The 26,683-nt window shown below is 32.8% G+C and overlaps 1 protein-coding gene across 3 annotated transcripts in view; it reads right to left on the bottom strand.

Moving 5' to 3' along the window:
• LOC132951202 (fat-like cadherin-related tumor suppressor homolog) overlaps positions 1-26,683 on the bottom strand; it is a 149,433-nt gene that overhangs the window by 1,717 nt on the left and 121,033 nt on the right. For 2 of the 3 annotated variants that reach the window (XM_061022970.1, XM_061022971.1), the window contains 37 exons: positions 24,723-24,784; positions 23,752-24,021; positions 22,714-22,869; positions 17,869-18,082; positions 16,285-16,663; positions 15,515-15,759; positions 14,575-14,761; positions 14,222-14,450; positions 13,156-13,408; positions 12,321-12,735; positions 9,595-9,862; positions 9,367-9,525; positions 9,118-9,301; positions 8,817-9,041; positions 8,595-8,615; positions 7,931-8,167; positions 7,626-7,826; positions 7,361-7,555; positions 6,986-7,291; positions 6,696-6,904; positions 6,465-6,609; positions 6,235-6,396; positions 5,844-6,161; positions 5,498-5,773; positions 5,173-5,433; positions 4,930-5,100; positions 4,533-4,775; positions 4,236-4,467; positions 3,671-4,178; positions 3,393-3,536; positions 2,655-2,906; positions 2,084-2,415; positions 1,868-2,018; positions 1,312-1,787; positions 1,123-1,228; positions 855-1,047; positions 22-243 (listed from right to left, as the gene is read on the bottom strand). In XM_061022970.1, coding sequence (XP_060878953.1) covers positions 22-243; positions 855-1,047; positions 1,123-1,228; positions 1,312-1,787; positions 1,868-2,018; positions 2,084-2,415; positions 2,655-2,906; positions 3,393-3,536; positions 3,671-4,178; positions 4,236-4,467; positions 4,533-4,775; positions 4,930-5,100; positions 5,173-5,433; positions 5,498-5,773; positions 5,844-6,161; positions 6,235-6,396; positions 6,465-6,609; positions 6,696-6,904; positions 6,986-7,291; positions 7,361-7,555; positions 7,626-7,826; positions 7,931-8,167; positions 8,595-8,615; positions 8,817-9,041; positions 9,118-9,301; positions 9,367-9,525; positions 9,595-9,862; positions 12,321-12,735; positions 13,156-13,408; positions 14,222-14,450; positions 14,575-14,761; positions 15,515-15,759; positions 16,285-16,663; positions 17,869-18,082; positions 22,714-22,869; positions 23,752-24,021; positions 24,723-24,784 — 8,607 coding nt within the window. The remainder of the gene's footprint in view (positions 1-21; positions 244-854; positions 1,048-1,122; positions 1,229-1,311; positions 1,788-1,867; positions 2,019-2,083; positions 2,416-2,654; positions 2,907-3,392; positions 3,537-3,670; positions 4,179-4,235; positions 4,468-4,532; positions 4,776-4,929; positions 5,101-5,172; positions 5,434-5,497; positions 5,774-5,843; positions 6,162-6,234; positions 6,397-6,464; positions 6,610-6,695; positions 6,905-6,985; positions 7,292-7,360; positions 7,556-7,625; positions 7,827-7,930; positions 8,168-8,594; positions 8,616-8,816; positions 9,042-9,117; positions 9,302-9,366; positions 9,526-9,594; positions 9,863-12,320; positions 12,736-13,155; positions 13,409-14,221; positions 14,451-14,574; positions 14,762-15,514; positions 15,760-16,284; positions 16,664-17,868; positions 18,083-22,713; positions 22,870-23,751; positions 24,022-24,722; positions 24,785-26,683) is intronic. The other variant, XM_061022972.1, reaches the window with a different exon arrangement.

Below are 26,683 nucleotides of genomic sequence, written 5' to 3'. Positions count from 1 at the left end.
AAAATCATAAAATTAACTTACCTATTATATGGTGTTGTACTTCGTCGTTGCTGTCACTGTGGAAACTAGATGAATCGGGCACTTCACTACCAGGCACTTCACTGATATTGGGCAAAGGGTTTTGGCTGCGACGCACCCAGTCCGAACAGTCCCAATGGTAACCACCTAGTATTTTTGTGTCTTCTTCAGGACAGTGCATTGACATTCTTGGCACTCTGGTAACATCCGGAATCACTTTGAGGTCTGCAACAATTTTTTTGTAGAAATAAATTTGATGCCTCCATCTTATAAGTGCATAACATTAAACAAATTTATGTTCAGCAATTTAATTTTGTTAGTATTAAAATTTGTGTGAACATCATCAAAATTAAAAATGACATTTTCTGATATTTTTATAGGTTAGTGAGTAAAATGCATTATTAAAAACTCATACCCACTTAAAATAAAAATATCAAAAATATTTGAAAAAAAAATAAGAAAATACTGTTATATGGGCATGCTAAAGATGTATGCAGGAAAATTTTAAATTTTAAATTTCCAAGAAAAATTTTTAATTAATTGTTTTTGTTTATATAAATTTTGTTGTGATCAAAAAGCAACATTGTGAATGCTATTATACTACAGCACAAATATTAAATATTATCATTACTTCTGTGCTTATTAATTAATAATTATGTTTAAAAGCAAAATACTTTAAAATTTAATAAATATTTCTAATTTTTAAGTAAAAAAGTTAGTTAAATTTCAGATGTAATATAAATTAAACAAACAAATTGATTTTTTTTTTTAAAAATTGAACTCTTACACTTTAATTTTATTAAATATTTATTTTTAGTGCATTTTTATATTCTTACCTTTACCGTTCATTATTTTGTTGTTGCTACCACGGTTTAAGTTGCGTAAATAATCAAGTGGAACATTTTCTAAGTCATCGCCAGCTGAACCATAACTCCTCAGAGTGTCTAAATTGTTAAGTTGATTTGCAGCTACAGCAGCCATGTAAGCTGCGTCTGGGTTGCTCGCTATAGCTGTATAAGATACTGGCCGCTAAAAGAAAAACAAATTTAGTATTATAAAAGAAAACAACAACGATGTATGCAGTGGTGTTAAGCGCACACATACCTGAGCAACTTCTAAATTGCTGATTTTTGCAGTTCTTTTGAATTCTGTGTTCAACACATGTATATTCTTGTTGCGACGGGCATTTCGACGTTTCACACGACACTTCCTACAGTAGAGCAATCAATTGGTTATAAAAAAATAGAAACAAGTATTTTTGGCTGAGCGGTTAATGACAAAGAAATTACTGACCTGCATATGATCAATACACATATGACCATAATGATAAAAACTAAGGCCGCTGAGGCAGCAGTCAGTTGAATCCAAGTTATGTGTAAGTTAGATAAAATTGGGGGCCAACAGGGATTTTCATTGCCGGCCAAGCAACGGTCACCAACACCTCGTGGCTTGTCACACTTGTATGTCCCATCGATTTCATTATCCGGTACACAAATCTCGTCCACAGAGCACTGACACTCTGAAGTCATTTTGTTTTCGCATCGTTTACCAACAAAACCTAATCGACAAGCGCAATGCGGTTGATGGGTATGTGCAGGCGCCACAAATGTTGCCATATCAGTAACTATTGTCTGCACCTGATCTGCTAGCCAAGTAATGCGCTGACTACACACACCCTGGCCAGGCGTACAATTACAAGGGGGTACATTGTTTGATATGACCAAGCCTGCCTTTTGAAGGGCGGTGTGCATGGTGTTTAAATCAGTTCCCTAGAAAATAAAATTCAAAAAATTAGAGGATAGGTACCTAATGCTGTTCTAAAATTCAACACATGATTTGATCAACTTACGCCTCTGATGTAGAGCAAAATATCTAGATTGCCTTGCGGAGCATCCTGGATGCTGATTAAATTTACATCCTTACCCAGATTCAATTTTAATGTACGCATCAACAATTTCTTTTGACTGGATATGAAATGTTGCGGTGTTACAGACTTTAACCTATAACAATTTATAAACATTGTGAATTGCCTGAAAATTCAATATTTTTATTGATTTATGCATACCTTATACTGATGGCTTCATTTAGCATATCATCAGTCAACGAGTCTACAACCACATTAACTGTGGAGTTTGACGAAAATTTACCATCACTGACAGATACATTAATGGAGTAATAACCAGCGTCTAATCCTTGTGGTGCTCTTATCTCTCCTGACCTCTCATCAATTTTGAATAGTTGATTGTGGTTCATCACATAATATGCCAATGTATCATATTCATCTTGGTCAGTGGCGTGCACATGTCCTAATGATCCTCCTTGCCAACGGTCTTGCCAAGATCCTACCCAGACTTCTAGTGGTGTTATAATAGGTCGGAACTGTGATTCTTCGATTACCTAGGGTGAAATATGAAACAAAGTTATACACCGGTGAAGAATTTCAGTTTTATTTTCAAAGATTTATTTATGCAAATAAAATTTGGTTTATTTAATTTAGTATATCAATTAACGTTAAATATTGAACAATGTTTTTTTTTACATGTTTTCATTATTCACAAATAGTCTTGAATTTTAATATTTAGTTCTATAAAAATATTAAACAAACGCAGTGTTTGTGAATTATTATACATTTTTACCTTAATATGAAGCCATGTGTCGGAATGCAGAAATGGTTTGTGATTGTCAAATACACGTATAAGTAGTTTATAGTTCTGTTGGAAACGATGGTCTAGAAGCATAGCTGTCTTAACTGTACCATCAGGATCAATACTGAATGCATTTCCGTCATCATTGTTGCGAATGTCGTATGTGAATGGTCCACCATTTGGTTCTAAGTCTGCATCTGTCACAGAGAGTTGGCAAACAATCCAACCAGGTTTTTTGTCCTCCTGAAAAGTTGATATAACATAATATTATCGTGTACAAGTGCGACAGAGGGTGAGTATTTTTTTGTGTATGTGTTTCATTATGAATCTAGGGTAAAAATCCTGTAAGGAGGGTGTTATGATCCCAATAAATAATAAATGCAAGTTATCACATGTGGAGGCGTTACGCAGTCCCCATTAAAACTCAAATGTAACAATGTTAATTTTCTTTTCTTCCTGTGCTGTTGCAATTTTAATGTTCAATGTTAAATTTTACTTGTATTTGAACACAAAATGTATGATTTCCAAATTTGTAAGCCTTTTTTGTAACATAAATTATTTTCATAATATTGAACAAATTATTGACTTGTTTTGACAAAAATAAGTTTGCGATAATAATGTCGTAATAAATTGTTTAGTTGAGAGCTATTTCTGTCTTTTTTTTTGTATATTAGCGAAGGGAGGCGCTAGTTACCCCTATTTGTTAATTATGTACAACATAATACTTACGTGGACAAATGCTGAGTAGTTATGCTGTGAAAACAATGGCGGGTTGTCATTAACGTCATTCACTTGTACTTGGACTAATGCGAAACTCATGAGTTCAGGGACACCAGAGTCGGTAGCTCGAATTTGTAGATTATAAGTTGATACCTGTGTAGAAAAATTAATTGTTTCAAAAACAATATTCAAATATTACCTAACCTAATATATTTCATAAATTTAACCAACTGAACAATATAGACGCCAAAAAATTAAATTTGAATGCCGCAAAATTTTTTTATTACCTGTTCACGATCTAAAGGCTTGGCAACAGTTATGTTGCCTGTAAAAGAGTCAATGGCGAACTGCTGATGGTGGTCTCCTTTAACCAGGGCATAACGTATTTTACCGTTAAGTTCGCTGTCCAAATCAGTTGCCGAAACTTTAATAACAACTTCACCGATGTGTACGTCTTCATCGATTTGGGTGGTATACGCCAGTTGACCAAATATTGGTGCATTGTCATTGGCATCCAAAATTGTTATGTTCACCATTGCCTGGTTACTCAATGGAGGTTCGCCCAGATCTGTTGCTTGTATTGTCAGCAAGTAGTCACGCACTCTTTCATAGTCGAGCATTTCAAACACACTTATAACACCAGTTTCTGAGTTTATCGAGAATTTGTTGTGTTCATTGCCACCAGCAATGGAATACACTACTTCGGCATTTTTACCAGAGTCTAGTGATGTAGCCAATACTCTGGTCACTTCAGTGTCTATAGGTGCAATTTCAGTAACAGTAGCATAGTATGTTCTGGAAAGACAGTTTAATGTTAGATAAAATTGCAAACAATTGTTTGATTTAACTTACCTTTGGACAAATATTGGTGGGTTGTCATTGACATCCAAAACAATTACATGTAACTGAGTGAGGCTTGAAAGTGGAGGGGAACCTTGGTCAATGGCTTTGACAGAAATATTGTAGGTCTCGCAAGTTTCACGATCCAATTTTTTAGCCAGCGTAACAATACCACTATCAGATGAAATAATAAAATGATTGTCAGCTGAATCTTGTAATGAAAACTTGAGTTTTCGATTTAGACCTAGAAAAATCATAATAATTTATGTTACATAGTTTAAAAAGTATTTACATCCAATTTTAGTTTACCTATGTCAGCATCAGTCGCATGCATCTTGATCACTATGGTACCAATTTGTGCGTCTTCTGACAATGAGGCAGTATTATTATTATTAGAAATAAATAATGGGGCATTGTCATTGATATCCAACATTGTAATTTCCACTTTAGATACGCATTCCCATTCGCTTTTCTCTCGGTCTTGCACGTGTGCTTCTAAGTTGTAACGTGACTGCAGTTCACGATCAAGAGTCACTGCTGTTTTTAATAAGCCTGTAGGCATGAACAATATTTGATTTTTAATATAATGTATATTATATTTTATTTATGTTAATTTAAAATGGTATGGTTTAACAAATAAAAATCATAATCATTTAAGTAAAATTGTTCTAATAAATAAGATTAAGTTGTTTTGATATAAAATTACCAGTATCTATATCCAAACTAAAGTGTTCTGCTCCATAGCCAGTTAGGTAATATCGTAGTTTTGGATTTAAATCGGCATCACGAGCTTCTATTTTTAATATAAAATTGCCAATTGGCACTCCTTCTGAAAGCATTCTTCTGTAGCGGTGATGAAGACAGTAAGGTTTTTCATCTAATAAAATACAATGATCATTTTTAATTGAATTAGTTTATTTGTTTATGGTGTGTAATGTATATGATATACCATTAACGTCTGTGACTGTAATATGGAGCTGTGTAGTTGAAACATAAGTTCCATCGGTAACTAATATTGAAAGTTGATAGTTGTCTAATGTTTCTCGATCTAATGTGTTGGCTACATAAACTTCACCAGTTGACCGGATGGCGAATTTGGAATGAATATCCCCATCACGTATGTGATACATTAATGTGGCTGGTAATTCATTGTCATCGTCCACTAATGTTAATTGTACCACAACCGTTCCAGGTAGCGAATCTTCCTCAACTGCGATGTTAAAATTACGTTAAGTTATGTGACTTACATTTCAGATTTGAAATAATTGTATTACCTGATGCTGCGTATGAAGCTTGAGAGAAACGTGATGGGTTGTCGTTATAGTCAACCAAAGATATATGTACTTTAACAGTGGAGTTGAATGATGGTGTTCCACTGTCAAAGGCTACTACATCAAACATATAAGAAGATTTTACTTCTCGATCCAAATTTGATACAGAAACACTAATTGATCCTGAGTACTGATCGATCACAAATGGTACATTAGATTTGGAGTTTATTAAATATTTGATTTCACCATTTTTGCCTTCATCTAAGTCAATCGCACGAGCTATAAGTATGAACACAATTATTGGTTACGAACGAAAAATAGCCGAATTAAAATATAAATATTGCATTACTTTTCACCACTAGAGTGCCTTCAGCAATGGCTTCTGATATTCTGGCACTATAAAAGTCATTGTCGAACTCTGGAGCATTGTCATTTTCATCTAATACTTTTACATAGACTTCAGTCAATGCAGTTAATGGAGGGGATGATTCAGTGTATGCAAACACGCCAAGTATGTGGAATGCTTGTTTTTCTCTATCCAACAAGCCAGTGACAGTTATTTGGCCTTGATCATTAATTGTAAACAGTTTGGCGGTCTCATCAGAAGCAGTGATTTTATACTTGGTTTCAACTTGAGATACCAATTTTACAGTTGTCACAATAGTACCTGTTAAATTAAAAAAATGCCTGTTCATATAATACCTAATCAGTTTCGAGATAAAAAATATCCTAGATCATACCAATAGGAGAATTTTCTGTTAAATTAAATTTCTGGTCTTCTTGAAGGAATACAGGAGGTAGGTCTTCGGGTGATAACACAAATAGCTCTATAGGAACATCTGATTGTCTTGGTGGCGATCCACTATCAGTTGCTCGTATAAAAAATTGATACACATTATTTTCTAAAAAAAAAAAAAAATATTTAATTGATTTAATTTTAGATCTAAGTCACTACTAAAAAATTGCATACTTAAGGATTCAACTGTTTTCAGAAGAACAAGAGCTCCTGTATACTTGTTCACAGTCATTAGTTTTGTTATGTCGCTGGGTTCAATATCGTTGATTGAATAAGTAATTTGACCAGATGGTTCTTGGTCATCGTCGACTGCTTTCACCTATTATTTATGAAATAATTACAATATTAAACTTAGTTTATGGTTTTCAATTGCATAGAAGTTATAACTATTATTGTATGTCTAACCGTGAGGAATCCTGTGTTGACTGGCAGAGAACTGTGTATGCATGTTTTGTATTCCGGTAAAAGGAACCGTGGTGAATTATCATTTTCATCGCTCACTCGAACTCGAACCAAAGTATATCCACATCTAGCTCCTTGGTCACAAGCCAAAACATTTAATTCGTATAGCGATGTCTCTTCACGGTCTAATGGCATTCTCGATATAATTTCCCCTTTAATATAGAAGATACATGTTATTGTTATAAATTATAATATAATATTATGTATCATTTTTGATTTTATATTATACATACCAGTGATATTATTGATATTGAATATTTTAGACATCTTCTTTGATGGTATTGAGTAGCTCACCTCGCCATATGGACCTGTATCATTGTCTATTGCCTGAACACGAATGATTACAGTCCCCGACAATTGGTTCTCTAAAATGCGACCATCGTATTGAAGTTTTTCAAACACGGGATTATGTCTGTTGGTTGACACCATTTCAATTCTAACTCTTGAGAAACTTGTGTACACTCCATCACTGACTGACACATTGAGAACATGTTCATTCACAGTTGTTAACTTGTTTAGGTTTGAAACAATTATAATTCCTAAACCAATTGGATAAAAATTATTACAAATATAAATATTAATACTAGCATAATTTCATTCACTCTTACCGGATTTTGAGTTAATATCAAACATTTGTTGTGCATTTCCTCCAGTTATGCCATACACCAGGCGTGAGTGATCAACAATGTCTGGATCGGTAGCAGTAACCATAGTTACAAACTGCCCTCTTTCAGCATCTTCCGATAACCAACATGAGTATGAAGATTGTTCGAATTTCGGTGCATTGTCATTAACATCCAGTACTATAATACAATTATGTCATAATTAATACATGGTTATTAAACAGAAAGGAAAATAATGTTAATATCTAACCGGTAATCCAAAGGTGAGTAGTGGTGCTAAGTGGTGGTAGACCTGTATCAGTTGCTTCTAATACAACATGGTGAAATGGCCGTGTTTCGTGGTCTAACGATTGTTTCAGATAAATTGAACCTTCTTTTTCGTCTATGTGAAAGTAATCAGTAGAGTTTTCTTCATCTTTTTTAATGGAATATTTAATTACACGATTTATATCTAAAATAAGAATAATAATAAAAAAAAAAATTATAACCAAACATATTATTTGATAAAATTACAACTTAAAATGTTCTTTAATTTAATTTCATAAAATGTATTACCAGTGTCATTGTCAGTAGCTGTGACTCTCAGTATAAACGAACCAAACGACGCCGATTCTGATATAGAGATGTTATAAGAGTCTTGAAAGAATTCGGGGGCACAATCATTTACATCTGTTACCATGATACTGACCAACACCTCTGCTGATACTCCAGACACACTGTCTGTAGCTCTAACAGTCAATGTATAATGTTGGACTTGTTCATAGTCCAAATTGTCCACAGCATACAATAAACCTATTTAAAAGTAATAAGAGTTTAATACATTGGTGTATAAGCAGTTCAACATAATTCATGCTACTCAAGAAACATATGTTTTAAGTAATTAGGTAATTTGTTTTCAGATTTTTCACTTATAAAAGCATACCAAAGTTATATTATACACAAACATTGAAGAATACAATAAATTATTAAGATAAATCTGAAGACAAATATTTAAAATTAATATAAAATATCACCTAAGAAAACTTGGACATAGTAATTGAATTTAGAAATTGTATGTTATTATAAAAAGCTGTGTTTAAATGTTAGGTTAATAGGCAAAAGTAAAGATTTATTATGGTGCTTTAATTCCTGATGTCCAAGTTTTATACTGGGAATCTAAGAAGACTCCAAAAAAAAAAGCACAAACACACACAATAGAATAACTATAATGTGTACTCACTAGTACCACCGTAATCATCAGCTGTTGACCACCAAGAAAAGAAATAAAATACAAATAGTAAGTGATGTGTTATACAGAGATGTAAATATTACTAAATAGTAAATAATAATTGTAAATCTAAGAATTTAATATCTTTCACCATTAAGCTTAAGGTAATAATGAAGAGTGATTAATAATGATTAAACAGTTGTTAAAGAAAAAACAATTCAATGGAATACTAACCTGTGTTGAAATCTATGGCAAATTCTTCAAACGTGTTTCCAGCTACAATACTGTAAATTAATTTCCTGGCTAATGGAGAGTCAGCTCTAATAGTTAAAGGTATAGGCGCGTAAAGATCAATATTCTCTGGTACGGATACAGAGTAGAATTGTTTGTCAAATACAGGCATTGATCGATCCATGACTTTAACATTGACTTCTACTTCAGTGGAATAAGACTGTTGTCCTAGAATTTTTTTCGAACAACAATAGTGACCGTTAATAAGATTGAAAACTAATTAATAATTATTGTTGATCATTACCTCCATCAAATGCAGCAACAGTTAATTTGAATTCACTTATACGGCCATTGTTTTGGCTCTCAAGATTATGTCGCAAAAATATCTCTCCAGTACTCCTAGACACTCTAAACAGTTCCCCAGGTCCTTTGGTTAGTTCATATCGCACAGCTGCATTTTCTCCTTGATCCAAATCCACAGCATGCACCTGATTTTCAAAATTAGTAAATACATATTTCAAAAAACTTTTTTTCCCCCACCTTATAATATTACCTTTGTAACGAGATCATCTTTTTTTGCGTCAATAGATACGATTGCGTAGTATGGTAAGTTAACAAACATTGGTGCGTTGTCGTTAATGTCTAAAATAGTTACGTTGATTGGAACATGAGCAACTCTCAGTGATTCACTGTCAGCATCCATGCTTTGAACCTTAATATTTATAAATACAACATATTAACTAGGTGAATTTACTATTTGTTTAACAACACTGTAACATACCTGTACTATAATTTGGTAGATTTCTTTGACTTCACGGTCAAAAGCAATTCCCGTTGTGCTGAGTATTCCCGTAGTTGAACCGATTTGAAAATGACTGCTTGGGTTTGAAATGGAGAATAATAAATGTTCGTTGAGATGTGCTCCAATGACAGTGACAGCACACAGAAATCTGACTTTAGTATCGTTTTCCACAATTGTTGCGTAATATATAGGTTTTTGAAACTTGAGACTGGAGTCTTCACTTCGATACCAACGGACATTGACGTTTCTAAAAATAATAATAAAAAAAAAAAAAACACCAATAGGTTATTATGACATATTTTAAATACTAAAAATTGCATTCAGTGTATGCCTGTATAAAAAATTAAGCCATTGATATTTTTATAATTAACAGAATAAGCAACGGCATAGTATTCACCATTTTGCGACTACGATTATTTGAATGGAAGTGGTCAGAAGATTTTGTTGTAGCAATAAATATAAAATTATAAACATTTTTATCAAAATAACAATTTTATAATTTTATTATTTATAGAGGGTGTACCTATAGAGACTGTAAGGTGTGCTAAAATCGTGTAACTATTAGAAAGCCGTATATTTCAGCCAGTAAAAATTTGTGTACCTCGATCATGAAATTACAAGCATACACAAAAACTGGTTCAAGTTGTTTTTTTTGTTGAGAAGAGAGCTAATTATACAATAAAATCGTAATATTATATTACTTATTTTCTTTTTATGAGATACACAATTTTTGTTATTGCAATTATATTATAGACTCATTTATCACTACTCATCACAAAATTACTAATATAGGTTAAGTACCTACTAGTTAACTTACTTACTTAATAGCACCTATCATAGATTTTCATAATATAATATCAAACAGTGGTTTTCAACTGGCATGCAGCCACCAGCATTAGAAATGATTTCTAAGAAATCTGAAAGTGACTGAAAACATTTAATCATGCGGGTTTAACTTTGAACGGGTATCGCAGTGCACCGTGATTCCAAGAAAACGTTCATCGTTTATTATAATAACGAGATGCATAATTGGATTGTGTATTAAATTATTAAGACAAAGACGTTACTATATCTGTAGAATAACCATAAGCACAGCTAGAGGTGGCTAAAGGGAGGGGTTTAATCCCAACGGCTACCTTTTAGAAAAAAATGTATGGAGGTGGTCTCAGCCCCCCCCCGCCCCCCCCCAAATATTTGGATTAGTTACAACCACTGAATATAACTAACCAACCTTACTAAACATTATCCACCGATGAGACTTTGTGCGTCTTGATTATTAACCCCAAGAGGACGCTACATCCCCATGTGTTGTCTTCGTCTTACAAATGTCAAACATAGCAAAAACTGTTTTGAGCGGGAAAGAACCGATAAGGCTATAGTCATAACTAAGAAACGAAATTTTCACTTTATAAAAAGGAGAATTTTTTTGATTGAATGACTCGGAGGGGGGGGGGGGTTGGAAGTTGAATACAACGAAAAAATGTATTTAACAATTTTTTTTACAAACCAATGCATTCAAATATTTTAATATATATCATAATAATATTCATAAATTGATATTTATTCATACTTAAAATAAACATTATATTATTAGGAAATAGTAGTATAAATAAATTATAAAACCCTTAGAAATAGAGACTGACACAAGATCTGCAGTCACCACTCGGAAGAGTTTTTCGTATTCAATTCAAATTTAACAACTCTATTACAGTGACCTAACGTTCTAACCTAACCAACTCAATAACGATACTTGACACTCGGAACTAACTATACAGCACAGCAAGTTTCCATTTTTTTTTATTTACTTATTTCGGATTGATTCAAAGTTCAAATAATGATATATTTTTGGGGGGAGGAGGGTTATAGATGTATTTATTTTTGTTTTAATTGGAGTGTTTAGCCCCTATTCAACCACCACAGCTGCGCTACGCCTATAATACGATGTAGGTTTTTTTCAATTTTACATCAACCCACAGTTAGAAAATAATCTCGGGTTATTATGTCACTTAATGAGTTTTTATTAATATTTATAATAATTAGGGCTGTGCATTGTGAATTAAATGCAAAAAAACCATAAAAAATGCACTTTAAATAGTTTAAATTATGTATTGTAATGAAAAAAACTATACTATTATTAATTATTTTAGTTATTTAGAAAAAATGTAAAAATATAAATTTTTTCATAAAATTTGAGTAAAATGTTTTAATTGACAGAAATCATAAAAAATATCGAAAAAGTTATAAAATAAAATAAAAATAGAACAAACACTGTGGGACAGAAGCTGGCGTCAAGTAGCACAAGTGTCTACCAGCTAATAGCTATGGAGTTTGGTGAAGTATATGGACTATATATATATATTATTTATGACAGCCAACAGCATTGAACTAGTCAGTAGTCATCACTATTATCTACACTCTACAGCATTACAGGTGGTCGGATTATAATTAAATCAGCGATTCAAATCATTTAACCTGATATAGTTTTAACGTGCGTTTAATGTAATAATAATTATTAGTTAAATTGCCTACACAGGACGCCGCGTCGTAATAATCTTATAAAAAACGTTGGAGTTACATCGAACGTGTGCACTGAGTATTAGATATCTATAGGTTCATTAGGAAACTGGGGCCGATAAGCGTTTTAATATACCAGAGTACCAGACTAAAACTAGTTAACGGTAACGTATATATATTTAAAATCTTACGATTGACTGGAGTATTTGCCATCGGTGACGGAAACGGCCAAATTATGAGGACTCGACTTGAAGCCTAAATTAGGTTCTTTAACTGTGATTAGTCCTCTATCGGCGTCGATTGTATAGACGTTTGCCTCGTTTCCGCCGATAATTGAATACGTCAATTTCGTCTGCCCAGGAGAATCTCCGTCGGTAGCGTTTAGTTGGACGATTGCCACATTGACATAGGTGGGAATTAACACGGACGCATTGTACTCGTAGCTGGTAAATACCGGCGGACAGTCATTCACGTCCAAAATGGAGATGAATACTTTGGCCAGTACGTCTGAGGTCCGCCTCGGATTTCCTTGATCGATGACTCTGACGCGGAACGTTATATTCGGCGACGTCTCGTAGTCCAACAGCGTTGTCGTCCTGATGGCACCTATGAACGACGAAGGAATAACACCAGTCAACAATCGATAATATTATATACTTTATTATACTATATATTATTACTGTAATATATGTTATTGATATCGTCGTCTGTAAGTCGCAGTGGCGTATTTGAGACTTTATTTATTTTTTTTTTTATATTTACAAAACTAAATTAAGAGGTATATATATTATTAATTTTTTTTAAATCCACATAAATGTTACACAATATAAGGATGCATCAATCTATCGAAGAATACCCAACTGCAGAGCGTTTGACTTTTATAGTTTAATATGAAGTAAAAATATAAAAATCTTCGAGATTACTTCAATATTTTTAATATACCTAAAATGAAAAAGCTGGGATTTTCTTCACCTTTTACTCAAATACACCACTGGTGTCGGGCGGTTACCATCGAGATGCACTTACCTGTGTTGGAAACAACGTGAAACATTCGGCTCTGGAGAAATTCCACTATTTCGTATTGCAGTAGACCGTTCGAACCGGAATCGGCGTCTGAAGCTTTGATTAGCATCGGCAATGTGTCATTGAGAAGGACCAGCGAACCGATCGGCGCCGCTTCACTGATGACACCCTTGTAGCTTGTGTTCACCAATTCGGGCGAATTGTCGTTTCTGTCAAGCACGTGCACCGACACAAGGCAGACAGCTTTCGAACCGGCCTGTAGAAGAAAAAGCAGCGAGGGGGGATTACATTTTATTCAATCACAGTTATATTGAGGTGCATAAAGTGATTTATATAATTACACGAGTATATAACCGTAACTGTGAATTCAATGGATCATAATAATATCATGATATAAGATATTATACGGTTTATAAAAACGAACTATGCATTTTTGAAAATTAATGTAACATATAATATATTAATGTTTGCGCCAGAAAATGCAGACAAGAACGATAAATCCAGTGGCGTATATCCAGGGGAGTGGTTAGGGGGTTTTAACCCCCGAAAATTGTTAAATAATAAATTATAAATAAATTATTTTCAGATAAATTTCGTCAAAAATTAATTTTTAAATCATTTTTAATAATTCAGAGTGATGAGGAAGTTCTAACAATTTTTTTTTTCAATGTCACGGTAAAAATCGCCAATACACCTTGTATTTTTATTTCACCGATCTCGTTTTCCGGTGGTAGGAATTGGATCGGTATTTAGGTAGTCTACGTCCAATTATCAACGATAGATATATAAAAAAAAATAACCAGACGTAAATCGAGTCAGTATATTTTGGAGATTATCCCGGACAAATTAATGTAACTTTCCTAGATATACCTACTCACGTAATATACCGCAAAAAATATGATGAAAGAAACGCATATAAATATGCGATAAAAAGCCATGCAACTGAAATCGAATTTACATATCGCAATAACTATATTTGTACAGTTTCTGTATGAGACCATTGAATTCCGAGCAAGTTTAAATCATAACTAAACGTACGTAGTCACGTGTTGTCATTCCCGTCGCTTACCATATTCGTAGCAGTGACGCTCAGGTTGTAGACGTGACACGATTCATAGTCCAAAGGCCGTCTGGTGACCAACACGCCGGTACTGGGATTCACCGCGAACAGGCTGTACGTGTCGCCCTCGACCAGTTCGAACAGCAGAGACGACGTGCTCCTGGCTTGCAGACGTTTGACCACGGTCCCGGACGGTTCGTTCTCGTAGATTTCAGCTGATTCCTCGGGATTGTTGAACCTTTATTTTTTATTTTTCGAAAGCATGGGTGAAAAAACACCGTTAATACATAATATTTTGAGTGGGTATTATGTCGTAGACTACCTATTACACGCAGTCGAAGCGGAATAGGTACTATACTTACTTGGGCGGAGCGTTGTCGGCCATTACGACCATTATGTAGACGGGTATGGTCGAGTACAGCGGCGGCGATCCCGAGTCCACGGCTTTCACGATCAATGTGTATTCTGACGACACGGACATGTCCAGCTCTTTCATGACGTGCAGTGTGCCCAGCTTACTGTCGATGCTGAACACGTTGCCGATGTTTCCTGCAGCGTTTAAGGTGTTTCGCGGGTTAGATAAACGCAGGCACGTAGTTAGGATTTTATTTAGAAGGGGGGGAGGGAGGGGTTATTTACACACTCTATCCATTATTGTAGTAATCAATCGTCGTCATATTAATAATATACAATATGAAATATAACCATATGATTGTAGGAATATTTTATAGGAAATTATATTTTGTAGGAATCCGAATCATGTATAGTATTTACATATTATTATGTTGTTTGCATAAATATGGACAGGACTATATGGGGGAGAGGGGGGGGGGGTGTTCCGCCGGTCTACGCCATCACTAGATAAATGTATTTAACACGAGACACAGTGCAATATTTATTTTTATGTTTTCATCGGTCCATATCACGAATTTAATTCCGGTTCACAGGAAAGAGCTGAGCTAGAGCTATATATGTATATATGTATAATCGAATTTTGTCATCTATCTTTGTGTACTACACACGCCAGTCTAAAATACGCGCATTTTCGTTTTATAAATATTTACCACCGAAACTATATCCGTTTAAATACGAAAACTGCGTTACACATAATGTATTTATTTAATAATCATAACGGTCGTGAGCCCGCGAGATGTACACGAGATGTATTTATAGTGTAAATACATACACGGATGATAATAACGAAAACAATGAAGAAAACGATATTGCAATATTTCTTCATTGTGACGGAAGACTCAATATATATATATATATAATTAGTTGTGACAATTACGTGGAACTTACCGGATATGATTTGATACGATACGGCAGCGTTTTCCCCGTGATCTTTGTCCGTGGCTAACAACTGCAGAACACTAGTGCCCACGGCGGTGGTTTCAAATACCCGACCTTGCACGATGTTGGAACTGAATTCGGGTGCGTGATCATTGCTATCGATCACTGTGATCACGACGCGCGCGAAATTCTTTTTGGACGGTGTGCTCTGATCTTTGACCACAACGGTCAGCTCGTGTCTGGCAATGCTTTCTCTGTAAACGTAAAGCTCAATAATGTTAATCCGAAGATTGATACAGCGGTTCACATGCGGGGTGAACTTTTATGTCGCTGAAGTATATAATGTTATATAAAAAAAAATTGTAGTATACGAATATTATAAACATAATGATTAGTGCAAGATACGAAAGCTAATACTTGTCAATCCGTGGTATTACGATAAAGAATGATAGGTACTTATTATAAATGTTATTAGAACGTAACTTGACAGAGAGGAACACCTTAGATTTAAACAGTATAGTTTCTCTTATGGAAAAACTACCAAAAAGCTATAAAAAAAAAATATGTGGAATATTACAATGCGGCATGCTATATTCAAATGTGTACCTACATTTGAGTTATTTCATTGCGTACAGAAAATATAAATCTTGAAGATTAACAATTATCTATTTAAACACTATATTTTATAATCGATTTCCTTTTGAATTATATAGTTTCACGTAAAATAGGAGGAAACAGGTATCTAATTATATAAAATACGCGTGTATATATAATATTACCTGTCCAACGGTTGTTGCACCGACACGACTCCCGACTGATAGTCGACTGCGAACGATTTGACCGAGTTGACGTGCTGCGCGCTGTGTATGCCGTACAACAGCCTCAGGTCCTGGTCGTCGTCGGTGGCCATCAGCCGCACGACAGGCGAACCGATTTCCGCGTTTTCCGTGACGTTTACCTCGTACAGGTCCTGCGAGAACTTCGGCCTGTACTCGTTGATATCTTTGACGCTGACGAACAGCTGTGTGGCCGTCGTGTAAACGCCATCCGTCACCGCCACGGTCAGGTTGTATTCCTTTTGCTTCTCCCAGTCGAGCTGCCGGGCCAGCAACACGTTGCCGTCGTCCTCGATCATAAAATCCGAATTTGGATCACCGCCTTCGAAACACGAATGCGCATTGTCATAATGTATAATATATAATACATATTATTATATGCAGTGTTGTATGGTGATATTATAATGATGAAGTTTAATTCGAGCTTATATCATAGGTATAAACCAAACAATATGAACCGTCTTTTGCATGCGCCTATACGCCGGTCGTCTACACGAATATTGACTGGGCGAACAAATATTGATGTACGTCGGATATTGCAGTCAGATATAATTTAATATATAACATGGTTTTATTCGTATTCGCGGGAATATGTTTTAAATATGTGTAGGTGTACACTAAAATATGTCATATACTACGCGTTTATGATTTATATAAAAACTTTATTGGGAACGCGCGTGTACTGGTTTATTTTACTCGAATGTAATACAAAAGTATTCTGTAAAATCATATTAATAGTATTTTATAAATTCACAAGTGCACGACTACCTACAGTATTTTAGAAAAGATTGTAAAACTTTTAACTGCGAAGAAAAATTCAAAGTATTTTTTTTGAAAATAATAAAATTAAAGTCTTTAATACGGTGAATAATAATATATATGTAAAAATAATTTCGTAATAGTACAGAAAAGCAGTTTGTATCTGACATTTATGAATTAAATGAAGAATTGCACTAAAGTGCTTACAAAAAAAAAAAAAAAAAACATTTCACAAAGAATTTAAAATACAAATATTAATAAGCATTTTATTGTTGTGTTTAGATCCAAGACGAAAAAATAAATAGAATTTTGCTATTGGGAATGGACGCGAAAGACAAGGAACACATAAAAAAATGGTTTCGTTTGTATTTACTTTTCAATATCATAAATATAGATAGTGCTTTAAACTCGAACACGTAATTGTGTTACTGGGTGTTTTGAAGTTGGTATTTCCAAAACATTTTCCAAGGCTTTTTATTGTAATAGAAAGCCACAGAAACGAAGTATGAACGATTAAGTTGCTTTTGAAATAATAGCACGGTAAGTGAGGGGGTTTTAGTTCTTTCATCAAATTACACATTTCCAGTTTTTGTTGTAGTTTTATATTACCCTCAAATTGTCTAACATATTATAATAATTTTACCCTCGTTATAGTTAAAGCCCTTAAGACAAACGAACATATTTTGATCTAGTTCAATTTGATAGAGGATGACTGCTAGGAACTCGGAGTGATATAAATAATTGATTAATTGATGACGGTGAACTTACTTTCGATCCGGTACCAAAGGTAATCCTGGTCTTTGTCCACAGCATTGATAAGTGCCACTATGTAGCCGACGGTATCGCTTTCTGTAATGTCTACTTTTTGATTCGGATTTTGAATTTCAGGCACGTGTTTAGAGTTTTCTGGTATTTTCAGCACTTCAACGATTACTTTCGCTACGGCACTCATGTTCGGCGACCCGTTGTCGGTGGCTCTTATCTAAATCACGAAAAAAATTGTCAATCTGATATAGGTAGTAACTATTATCTTTGTTAAGCGATTCGTATTCGAGGTCATTTCGGTTTTAATTTTTTTTTCCAGTGAAATATGACGACCACCTCGTTAGTACTAATGAGATGTTGTAGAAAATAAATAATATGTATCCTATATGTTTATGTGTTACGCGGAGATAGAGTTCATTAACAATATACGAGTCGATTTCTGAGGTTTAAGTAAAAGAGTGTATATTGCACGTATACGTATTATGCGTATATGCATTTACTATGTATTTGATATTATGTGTGCGCACATTATCCACTTGGTTGACTTATTATAATAAACGAGACTATCCAATTATAACAAAATATAAAAAATAAAAAACGATTGTTTTTATCAAAGAGAAGATAATTATTTTTCTTGGTAATCTTGTTAAGAAAAAAATAAATATTTTTGTCGGATTATGCTTTTTGAGTACCTATATATACCTTTATAGGAATTACAATTTAACGAATCTGTTATAACAATATAAATTATTCATAATAAATCTATTATATTATTTTAATATAATATAATATAATATTATAAACAACATTATGTATACAAATACTTTTTAAATGGAACATTATACGAGACGAAATATACCATGAAGATTATACCTGTACAATATATATATATAAATATTTGATATTGTTTGGAATATTCACATGAAACTTGGTCACGATTCGTTCAAAATTGAAAAAGTTATAAACAAACAAGTATTTGTAGGTACGTAACTTTAAGATCTAAATTTCGCGAACTTTTAATATTTATATTAACCCAGATTTGAATTTAAGCTTAACGCAGCAATATTATTCTGGCAAGTATACACAATACACATATACCTACAGGTCATAAAAATGAACGCAAGAAGGCAGTACCTATTATAAAAGTATTAAAAGGTATTGTTAATAAAAACAGTAATTAGTATTTCATACTAAGGCTTGAATGGATTATTATTATGAATCATTGATTATTATTTTACATTTATTTCATCTTGTTTGGAAATATTATGTAAGGAAATATTGTATAAGATTCTGTATATTATACCCAAAATATATTCAATAGCTCTTGGAGCCTATAAATATTGATATATTTTGTGGTTTAAAATTCGAAATATACTTAAAAGACTTTCGAATAAAACAAAATAAAAACGTCCGAATGACGAAGATTAAAAACAAATCTGCAAGGAGTGCGCGGAAGCTAAACGATTTTCGTGATTTAAACCGTATACAGTAGTGTAAAGTGGAATGAATCCAAGATACGGATGAGTTTAGATGTTCGATCCGGAGTAAATAATGATGGTTCAAACGCGTATATGTGTCAAACAAAAAAAGTTCCTTTTTCTCCCGAGGAAAAATGTGTTTGGCTTATACATCGAAATTCCGCATGAAAATAAATTGGATTTTGATGTTTTCATACCAACGAAGACGACCGCGACAACGAATATATATGCATGGAACGAATAATGGTGTAATAAACCAAATGGCATTATAATCAGAAAAGTATTAAAGGTATACGCCCTCTGCTCCGGTACGCATTGGTAAATAAATTAGAATTAGAACGGAAAATGCGGTTTGACTGTATATATATGTATATTGTATATAAGTATATATTATTATAAGTCATCTTTTGCCGGTATATTCAAAACGGAATAATTAATTGGGTTGTCACCTAATACGAAAGAAAAATAATATCGCTAAATTATTTCGAAAGGAAAGAATAAATAAATCAATTTTAAACAATAGTAAGTTGGTGTAAAATTGTATAAAAGTTAATATAGATAGGTACTAGCACATATATACTGGGTGATTCATCAAGCGTGTTCACCCTAGTTTTTTTTACTTAAAAATTGATTTGTTCAAATTCTGACTTTGGTATACTTTTACATACATACACATACGCTATATTCCAAAATATTTAGATTTTTAAGGATGTATAAGGAATGTTATATGTGGCTCTATAGGAAGGGATCTAAAGAGGGTGGTTTTCATTTGTAAAAAAGAAGTTGGTCACTCATATAATATGGCCATATGGGAAATACTTTCAAAATATATAATATAATTTTTTTCATATTTTATACCATTTAAGGAGTGTCCTAGTGATGCCAAATTATTATTTTCGAATGACAACCATCTTTTTGCTTGTTAATCGTTAGTCAGATGAATCTTTTCAAAATGTTGATGAGTATAAATCAAAATTCGAACGAGTAGTTTTTGTGGTATCTTTTTAACTTAGTGTATTAAGGATAATAGGTTTATGATAATGGGTTTAAAAACTTAAGTTGCTACCTAATTATTTGATTAATCTATCAACACTTTAATTTCGTATGTCATATAAGTTATAGTAAATACGGTATTTGAACGTTTTCCCCTTGAATCGATATATACTTTTTTACACATAATAATAGGTTGGAAAATAGGTTTTTTGTTTTATTCGAAAATACGATCATCATATCGGCATCTATCGACTATGATCATTCACGTTATGGATTTATTAGTTATTACCAAAGCTGGGCAAGTTAATGATTTTTTTTAACTCAGTTAAGTTAAGTTAATATGCACCAATAACAAAAAGTTTAAAGTTAAAAGTTAATTTAACTATAGGTTAACTCAGTTAAGTTAAAAGTTAATACACATTTTTTGTTAACTTTTTATTAAGTTAAAAAAAAGTTAATTTGTTTAAACAACGCCAACGTACTTAATTTTTTTCCAACCCAAAACTAAATTATAGGATATAGTGTTAATACTTCATACAGATTTCCATATAAGTAAGATTCGAATGATATAAATTTTTGACTTTAAACAATTTACAATACATATTTTTTGACATGAAAACGAAATAGATTGAAATAGTGAAATCTTATAAAATTAAAAACAAAATAAATTAACTTAACTTACTTCTTAAAATTAAAAATTAATTCGTTAATTTCACGTTAATTAAGAAAGAAATTTAATAAGTTAACAGTTAAGTTAACGAAAAGCCAAAAGTAACTAGTTAAGTTAAAAAGTTAAAATAAAATTAACTTTTTAACTTAACTTTAACTTTTTAACTCGTTAATGTCCAGCCTTGGTTATTACTCAATTAAATGGGTAATGATTGATGGACCAAAGTTGTGTGAAAGTAATATTGAATTATATTTATATATTAATTTAACAATTATTTAATAAAAAATCTCGTAAACAGTATATTTATTCATTTGCATTTGTAATTTGTATATTATTGTTTGATATTTTTACTTTGATTTTTTTATCCAGCAGGGGCTTTTTTGTCCCGGAAATGTTCCGTTCGTGGGGATAAGGCACGGGGTAGACACGTCCCTGAATCAATAAATACTAGATCCGATACTAAACCTGTTTTATATTTTTGTAAAACAATTTAAAAAAAACAATAATCTTTAGTTTATACATATTAATTAACTCAGTAACTAATCGTTCAAATTTTGATTTAGATCAATCATTCTATAAAAAAAATAAAAATAATCGGCATAATAATTTACAGAAAAAAAGGTTGGTTCTCATTTGAAAAAAGTAGTTTGTATCGCCACAGGACATTTCTAAAATGGTATAAAAATATCTAAATAATAGGAAATATAATCCAATAAATACCCACATATACTTAAAAATTCCAAAATCAGAATTTAAATAAATTCATACCTATATATTAAAAAAAAAAAAAAAAAACCATAGCACGCTACTCGATATTTTTCCTCTGCAAGGAAAATCTATGAACCACAAATACATTTTTGTTAATAAGTAACCATGACAACGTAAACCTTATGAAAAATCGGTCAGAAACAGAAACGTGTATCCGGCCCAAAAAATATTTATGTTAAAATAAGGGCGAGCATGTTTATAAGCCTCTTATAAATATCATACTTTTGGTTGATAATAATAGAATATTGAAAATATTAACCCTATTATTTTGTGTCATTAAATTAAAATGTTTAACATGGGGTGTAATTGAACAGCACTAGTTGTGTGTAAAAAATTAATAGATAAAACAATTAAATAAAACAAGGAACAAAATAATGCCTCCTGCTATTACAGTATATATTTAATTTATCCATTTTGATGATAAAATAAACGACGTTGTTTACTTCCTCATAGTATATTATATAGTTTGCAGAATGTTATTGATTTTAATGGCTTTGTTAAATGCATCAATGACATCTTGTGGCTTCGTAATATTAATTATGACGCGCATTTACGAAATTAAATTACGGGTGTTTAAAGTGGCAGATATAGTTATTACATCGAACTGCAGTAATAGATTTTCATGTCATTAAAAATTATAAACTACCTACCTAGTAGAAAAAAAATTTCGATAGTATTTTATGCTAAGAAGGATCAATAATTATACTAGTATACCATAATATTATACTGCTGTTAGCGGTTGAATAATAAATAACAGCTATTACGAAACGTCTTAGTTGTACACGTTTTTAATTTGCCGAATATCAAATGAGCGAAACGCAGTAAATAGATTTCTTCCCTTTACACACAATATAATATACAAACCCACCAAAAACGATTCTTTAATTATTAAAATATCAATTATTATTGGTAGTATAGTTTAAAAAATAGTTTACTCACGTAGAATGAAAAGTCTTGGTTGCCCCGGAACGAGTGGTCTGAATATATTACACCGGTGTCGGGTTCCACGGAAAATATATCGTCGTATCCTTGTGCGGCTTTCATGGTGTACGTTAAGCGAGCATTGTCTCCAGAATCCTTGTCGCTGGCCACGATCTATAGACAATTATGTACACAAACACGTATAAGAACCCTGGAAACTATATAGCGCCGTAGAGATTGATAAGTATTTTTAAAATATTATTATAGAGATGATCAGATGAACATAGATAATTTAATGATATATCCGTTAAGTGTTAGAGGTCATATTGTTTAAAAAGTACCTATACATAGGTAAAGCGATTAATAGGGGGGGGGGGGGTAGGAGGAGTAAAACTTATGTATATAAGCACTTTATTTTGGCAATCACTAAATAGTTTCTAAAATGACTTCTAAAAGTTCGCCCATCCTAAAAAAAAAAAAACAATCAATAATACCACATGGAATATACAGCGTGATTGCTTTTAACGCAAGAAACTATTATTTACTCAGACACTTTGTGAAGAAATTAAATTGTCCTATTTTTTTTATTTTTTTTTTGAATATTGTTCTTAATCGTAAATATTTTTCATTTAGATTTTCAAACGAAAAAGATAAATATAACACTAGAATGATATGCAACCTAATTTATTGTATAATTCGTACAGATAGTTTGAGCGTTGAACTCGGTAAATCTGCAGCAGTAACATGTAATACACATTATATTACGTTTGATTGGGATTTTAACATTTTTCATCATTAATTATTACAAATTACAAACCATATAATATGGTTAATGCATATTTTGTTTTCGTTTCATAAGCCTTAGCCGATTTAAAATAATAATTATTACCTATTTAATGGGCGAGGCGTTGTTTTTCGGGACAAGACATAATATTATATTAAAGGGCTAAAATACAAAGGTCTATAGTTACGCCCATGATCTTGCATATCGATCATATTATCGACAGCCCTGAAAACGTTAAGTTTAAACACTCATGTTTATATTGTTATACCGACCCTGAACAACGCCGGTCCTGCGATGTCATTGGGCCCGAAACACGTCCATGGCTTCTTGTCGAGAAGTTCGTCGATTTCGGCGGTCTCCGCTGTGGCCGATGTCGTGCTGTTCTCCTGCACCAGCGGCTCCTGCACCGGCTGTGTCTCTGGGATCTTGAACCGGTACGCCTTTTTCAACATTTCCGGGGCGTTGTCGTTTACGTCCTCGACCGCGATCACCACGCTGGTCGTAGACGAGAGAACGGGTATGCCGTCGTCGATCACAGTTACCTATGTCGTAATAAATACATAATATACGATATTAATAATATGATTGTAAGAAACTGCAGCAGAAACACGTCGCCGACGGATTGGAAATTTGAATAAGCAACGATGATATGTTAATATGTTCTTCACAGAACCGAGGCAGACATCCCCCGGAAAAGGTTGGTAATTATAAAGTGATTATAAAGCAGCGTCTTATACGAGTTTAAACGGAATAGTTGGTTAAGAGAATTTAAAATTTTTAAGTATAGTATAAATATTTTTTTGTGAATTAAAAAAACTTTTCTTGAAAATAATTAAAACTGCAAATTAAAATATTTTTGGTAAAAAGTGTAAAAGTCTGAACGGGGCGAGACGATGACATCATAAAAAGAATAATAACGCGGTTTTGGATAGGACCTACTGCGCGTTACTTACGTTGAATTTCGTTGCATAAAACTGCCATAATTTTACGGGTATTTTGGGGAGTAGAGGGAGTAGAGAAAGAGCTTGTCTGGTTGTTATAAGACTCGAAATGTTACTATCCAAAACAAATACGTCCATTAACGGCATTAACCCAGACGTCATAATAATTACACTGTAGCAGCAGCGTTTGGTATTATATGTAAACACTACCTACGAATCGTGTTTTCGTATGTTTTATGATTATTATACAGTATATAGCTGCTCGTACATTCGACATGATAATTATAAATGTATAATATTACCTCCAGTATGTGTTCGGATTCGGTCTCCCTGTCAAGTTTCCGTCCAGTAGTGGTTATGAGACCTGAAAAGAAAAAGAAAACATTTCTTATCGTTGGTTCATTTTTCAAAAACGATAACAATTGTATTTTAAAGCCTCCCCGCATAGCCCCATCCATTTTCCCGTCGTATCATCGTCAGAACTGTAATGGATGCGAATGACGGGTAGCTATAATATATATATATATAATATACACACAGTATATGTTCCCGTCGGGTTCGAATACAATAGGCATCAGCTCTCCTACCTAAACCTGCGTGATGTTACGATGTCCTTTTGTGCTTTTCTAAACCGCACACGCTATAATTATATCCTTTTCCTTCCCCGTCGTATCCCGTTTATTATTTTACCAGCGAGACACAAATTAGAATTAGTAGGTATCTGGTATATAGTAATTATTTACTGTCGACCAATTATTATTTAAGTACTCGTCACGTATAATATACAATACGTATTATGTAGGATACTGCGTGTAGTTATGTGTTATACGTCAGTATAATATTATGTAGTTACATTAGGGCTTTTATTTTTTAAGTTGTACTTTTTATAGAGTTTGATTCTGCGCGTCAATTAAAGTTTAAATAGTGATTACATAAAAGAACAACGATAATTCACCATTTACTTTGCGGAATTATTTTGTCTATATTATTGGTATCCATCATAATATAAGCCGAATTAGTGATAAAACTATAAAAGTCATATCCGAACTCCGATAATATACTTTTACTTTACAATAATAAACGAGTTATCGACTTTTTCCCCGGGTAATATGGGTGTATGACTGCGCAGTCATCGTTTATGAATGAATAATAGATTAATTGTGGCAAAGCGGTTGTTGTCTGGATATTATATAATATAAGCTTTATTTTCACTGGAAACGCCAATAAATTATTAACACCGTTAATTAATGTGCATCGAGATCGCTGGAGCTAACTTATCGGCCGAACGGTCGTAAAATATATCAGTGTCTTCTCAAGTTAATATACAAGTATTAAAGCCCTACGATACCCCAAAGACTCTGTGTGTGTACATACAGTACATATATATACCTAATTGTACATATATAATCGATGGTGCGTTTGCATACCATTATTTTGCCAATGTCCAGAGGATAATTTGAATTATGGTAATTGCTGTAATGGTTGTGCTTAAGTTTAAAATAATCGAGTTTAGACGATTATGTTTTGGATTATGTGCAACAATGAATTCAAATTGTTTCAAAATCAATATACAAACATATAATAATATTATGTTTTAATAATATATTATATTATATATATGATATATATAGTATATACATGAATACATACATAGGGTAGTCTATCAAACTCTTGCAGCGGAGTTTGATTCGAGGAACTTCAGGTTTCAATGTGACCAAATTTAAGCATAGCTTTGGATGGAAAATGGTATTTTGTTTAATAATTAAAACTTGTTCAAACTAATCAACAAGGAATATTCATTTTATACAAAGGGAATATTCATTTTATACAAAGTGATATTAATAATTGGCATAACTTTAGAGAAAAGACACTAAATCAATATCTTTAAAACGCACAATATGAACATAACTTTATATGGTTTGGCAAAAGAACAACACATACACACATTACTTTACCAAATATTTCTGCACTTCGTAGTTAGTTTTGATGAGTATTTTTTTTCTTCATAATCACATATTTTTTAAATTTACTTTTTTTTGGTAAGCGTTACAGAAAACTGTATAAAACGGAAATGAATGAAAATAAAATGGGATCTTTTTATCCCCATGCAATAACGATAAATGGTTGGAAAAAGGAATACAATTTGACAGGTGATCATTAAAAGAGACTACCATGTTTTTAAGTCGGGTTTTTAACTAGATTAACAAATGTATTATTAGATGTTATGCATTATTATGATGTATAAACCCGACACAAATTAATA

This window comes from Metopolophium dirhodum, chromosome 8 (assembly GCF_019925205.1).
Source record: "Metopolophium dirhodum isolate CAU chromosome 8, ASM1992520v1, whole genome shotgun sequence".
In the NCBI taxonomy this organism is placed as follows: domain Eukaryota; kingdom Metazoa; phylum Arthropoda; class Insecta; order Hemiptera; family Aphididae; genus Metopolophium; species Metopolophium dirhodum.
This window is presented reverse-complemented; position numbering and strand designations above follow the sequence as displayed.